Source organism: Monoraphidium neglectum (genome assembly GCF_000611645.1).
Source record: "Monoraphidium neglectum strain SAG 48.87 unplaced genomic scaffold scaffold01638, whole genome shotgun sequence".
NCBI lineage: Eukaryota > Viridiplantae > Chlorophyta > Chlorophyceae > Sphaeropleales > Selenastraceae > Monoraphidium > Monoraphidium neglectum.
This window is the reverse complement of record NW_014011990.1, coordinates 3,879-7,463: the sequence shown is the minus strand read 5'-3', so window position 1 is coordinate 7,463 and position 3,585 is coordinate 3,879. Positions and strand designations below refer to the sequence as shown.

The 3,585-nt window shown below is 61.5% G+C and overlaps 1 protein-coding gene across 1 annotated transcript in view; it reads left to right on the top strand.

The window, feature by feature from the left end:
• Positions 1-2,024: 2,024 nt before the first annotated feature.
• MNEG_8555 (hypothetical protein) overlaps positions 2,025-3,585 on the top strand; it is a gene marked incomplete at both ends in the record, with an annotated part of 2,815 nt that continues 1,254 nt past the window's right edge. The window contains 4 exons of the mRNA XM_014042970.1: positions 2,025-2,099; positions 2,180-2,655; positions 2,849-2,947; positions 3,184-3,561. Of these exons, the coding sequence (XP_013898424.1) occupies positions 2,025-2,099; positions 2,180-2,655; positions 2,849-2,947; positions 3,184-3,561 (1,028 nt within the window). The remainder of the gene's footprint in view (positions 2,100-2,179; positions 2,656-2,848; positions 2,948-3,183; positions 3,562-3,585) is intronic.

Here is a 3,585-nt window from a genome sequence, read left to right as displayed (position 1 = left end):
CTACTGCGTGCTGGATTCACAATAGTATCAGACGTGGTCGACCATTAGTCGATGAATATCTTCCAAGGCTAGACCCAGCATTCTAGCGAAACATGGTTGCCAGCTTCGACTGCATGCCGCCTGGAGGGGGATGGAGAGGCAGGGCATTGAGGTCCTTCACACTCACTGCCTGGGCGGCCAGCCAACCGCTGCGCGTGCGTGGAGGCGGGTGTGCGGCGTCGCTGGTGAAATTCGCTCCCACAACTAGGTGAACACACAGCTCTCCCGTACTGTCTTGTCATATCGCAAAAAGCCCCACAATGTTGAGGTTCAACCACCGTACCAAAGCAAACACCTGTCCAACACATTTTGGACAAGTCATGTGCCCCATCGGGGATGTATGCTACCAGATGCGCAAACAAAATTGCGGGGTATAGAGCAGCCGTGTGGCTGCGCCCATGCGGCTCCTGCCCGGGACGTGCTGAATGCTGTGACGTGTTGGCCGCGAAGTCCACAACCGCCGTGCTGTTGGGGTAGGATGAAGCTGAGCCGCGTGTCATATGCAATGCATTGATGCAGGCTGCCACCGTTATAGAATAGAAGTATACCTCAACTACCTTGGAGTCGTAGTCGGCCGTCACCGTCTCACCGGGGATCAAAGGAACAGGTGTGCGGCAAGCAGCGGAGTACACAAAGCGAGTGCCCGTACCCGTTCCTACCGGGACTCGTGTCACAAAATCACCCGTTCCACCGGGACTCGCAGGCTGCCACATACATACAACACATGGGAAACACTTGAAAGTTTTACTTGGGAGGATCCCGATAGATAAGATAGATCGCTCACGTTTCCTTCGGGACCTCCCATAATTGTGGATCACCTGGCTGCATATCCAACAACCTACACCGCTTCAGCAGACTGCCTGACTCTTCGCACCTGATCTGCAGCTGAGCTCTGCCGCCTGCAGGCCCCCTGTCGGCTCTTGGCAGAGCACAAAAGCCTAACAACATCTGAATCGGCCATGAAGCCGCTGCCAGCGCTACCACAGCTGGGCAGCGCGGACGATGATGGCGGCGCATACGGCGACTTGGACGAGCGCGAGCTGCTGGAGGGCTTTGAGGGTACCAGTGTGCACGAAAAGCTGGTAGATGCAGACTTCTTCAATCGGTTCGAGGATGATTTTGACGAGGATGACATGGCGCTGCCGTGAGGGGCTGCGTTTCGAGCATGTCGGTGCCTCGCGCAAAAGCGCGCTGCAGCATGCACCCAGGCGCCGCATGATGCACAGATCGTGCTGTCGCAGCTTTCATTCTACCTCCTCAGTTTTGTGACTCGCACCCATGTCTGTTTTGTGTGCGCTTTTGCTCATCGGCCCATTGTACCTGCTTGATGGCTGTGGGCTCTTTCAATAACAGTGCCACGCGTCCCTGGCACTGTGGCATGCTGCAACAACTGGTTCTAGTCGCATTGCATGGGCACCTTTTTCTGAGCACACTTGTGAGTCTTGGTAGAGTAATGCTGAAAGTCAAGAGTCCAAAGTCCGAGGAGCGGCAAGCTTTGCAGCAAATGATGGCAGCAAAATGACCGGCAATTAAGCGATGGTCTAGGTTGCCTGAACGCAATGCAGGTTGGTGAAAACATTGCAGCAGCAATTAACCACAGGTTAAGGGCGAAAATTGTGCAAGAAGCAAATGGTACATGCCAACAAACTCATCAGCACAAGCAGGTTGTTTGGCTGTGACTGTGCCCACATCGCCCTTCCATGGTTTTCATATGGATAGATGAATTAGATTCTTCAAAGTTGAGATTGTATAAGGTGCCCTGTCCTCCATGTAGCAGCCCTTGTCACCAAGTGAGCTGGAGTGACGAAGGGCACGTTATCGTGAGCATGAAGCGTGGGAGCGTCGGTCGTCGACTTTGATCCTTGAATTCACCTGTATGTATACTCAAAACCACCACAACATAGCCTGCAAGCTCCTATATGATCTGTTGCCGCGGTCCGAAATCCGTATCTTCCGAGAAATAGGCAATTGTGCGGCCGCTGGGCATGGCCGATGAGGCTGTTCAGCTTGAGGCTGAGCTACGCCAGCAGCTGGACGAGCAGCGCGCTTCATTAGCAGAGGTGCGCGCTGGCCGCGCTGCATGCGTCGCTGCGTTCATGCACTCGCCCCCGGCAACGCACATCCCTTGCCGCACAAGCAGGTCAACGACATGCTGCAGCTGGACCCGGGCAGCGAGGAGCTGCAGGCGCTGGTCGAGCAGCTGGCGGAAGCCGTGCAGCAGCTGCAGGCCGCACTGCTTGACCTCAAAAAGCAGCGCATGCTCATGGAGCTGGATGCGATGGAGGCGGGGGTCGCCGCGGCCGCCGCCGCCCCCCTCAACGCAGCCGAGGTGGCCGCCGTCTTGCCAGCGGACGCAGCGCCAGGCCCGGTGACAGGGGCCGCCGGTGGCGTGCAGGGGTTTCCCTGCTCTGACGGCCGGGAGCACAGGGGCCGGGGCGCGAGCGGCAGCGTGAGCGACGGCGACGGCGGCGGCGGCAGCGAGAGCAGCGGCGAGAGCGGCAGCGGAAGCAGCGGCAGCAGCAGCGGCAGCAGTGGCGGCTCGTCTTCTGATTCAGAAGGCGAGCCGGAGGAGGGTCACGGCGGGCTTGGGCTGGGCGGCGCGCTGGGGCACGCGAGGTGAGGGCCTGCTGCTGCATACACATGGCCTGACGCGGATAATGCAGACAAAGGGGCATCAAATGCCGGGCGCGCCAGCTGAGATTGCCTCCTCGCTTGCCGTGGCAAGTCCATCTGCTTGAAGCAGCGAGATGGTCGTGACAGTGACGCCCCCGGCGTTGTTCACCAGTTTTCACCGACCGCGCCGCGTCAGGGCCGCCGCGAAGGCGGGCGCGCAGACGGAGACGGTGTTGTTTGCAGCGTGGGAGGATCACGGCAGAGGGATCGCTTCGAAGCTCCTCGCGCGGATGGGGTGAGCGCCCGGGCTGGCAGCCGACGCAGCTGTGTCCGCGTGAACGGACGAGGGTCACAAGCAGCCGCCGCGCGCCACCGCACCTGGGGGGGGGGCGGTGCCTCCAGCTGCCGCGCGTATCTCTGATTTGAAGGGCGCTTTTCACGACTGTGCAGAGCATGTGCATCCCTGCGCCACCGTCCCGCCTCTGACGGCGCCTTTGCTTGGCATTGCTCGCCCCCCCCCCTCCCCCAAAGGTACAAGGCTGGGGCGGGTCTGGGCAAGGGTGGCTCGGGGCTGGTGGAGCCGCTGACTGCGGAGCAGCTGCCGAAGCAGCGCGGCCTGGGCCACAGGAAGCACCACCACCACAAACACTCCAAGCATCACAAGCACCGGGACGGCGAGGGCGGGGAGGCAGGGGCAGACGGCGGCGGCGGCGGTGGCGGCGGCGGCGGCGGCGCAGAGGGCGAGGGGGAGGGGGAGGCGCGCGCGCGGAAGCGGCCGCGCGGCGGCGAGCGCGCGCGCCGGAGAAAGGAGGCGCACGCGGCGCGCGCGGACAAGCAGCGGCGCGCGGACGGGCGGCAGGCCGCTGAGCTGGCGGGGGAGGCGCCCGGGCTGTTTGGGTTCATCAATCAGTCGCTGGGGGAGGGGTCGGAGGC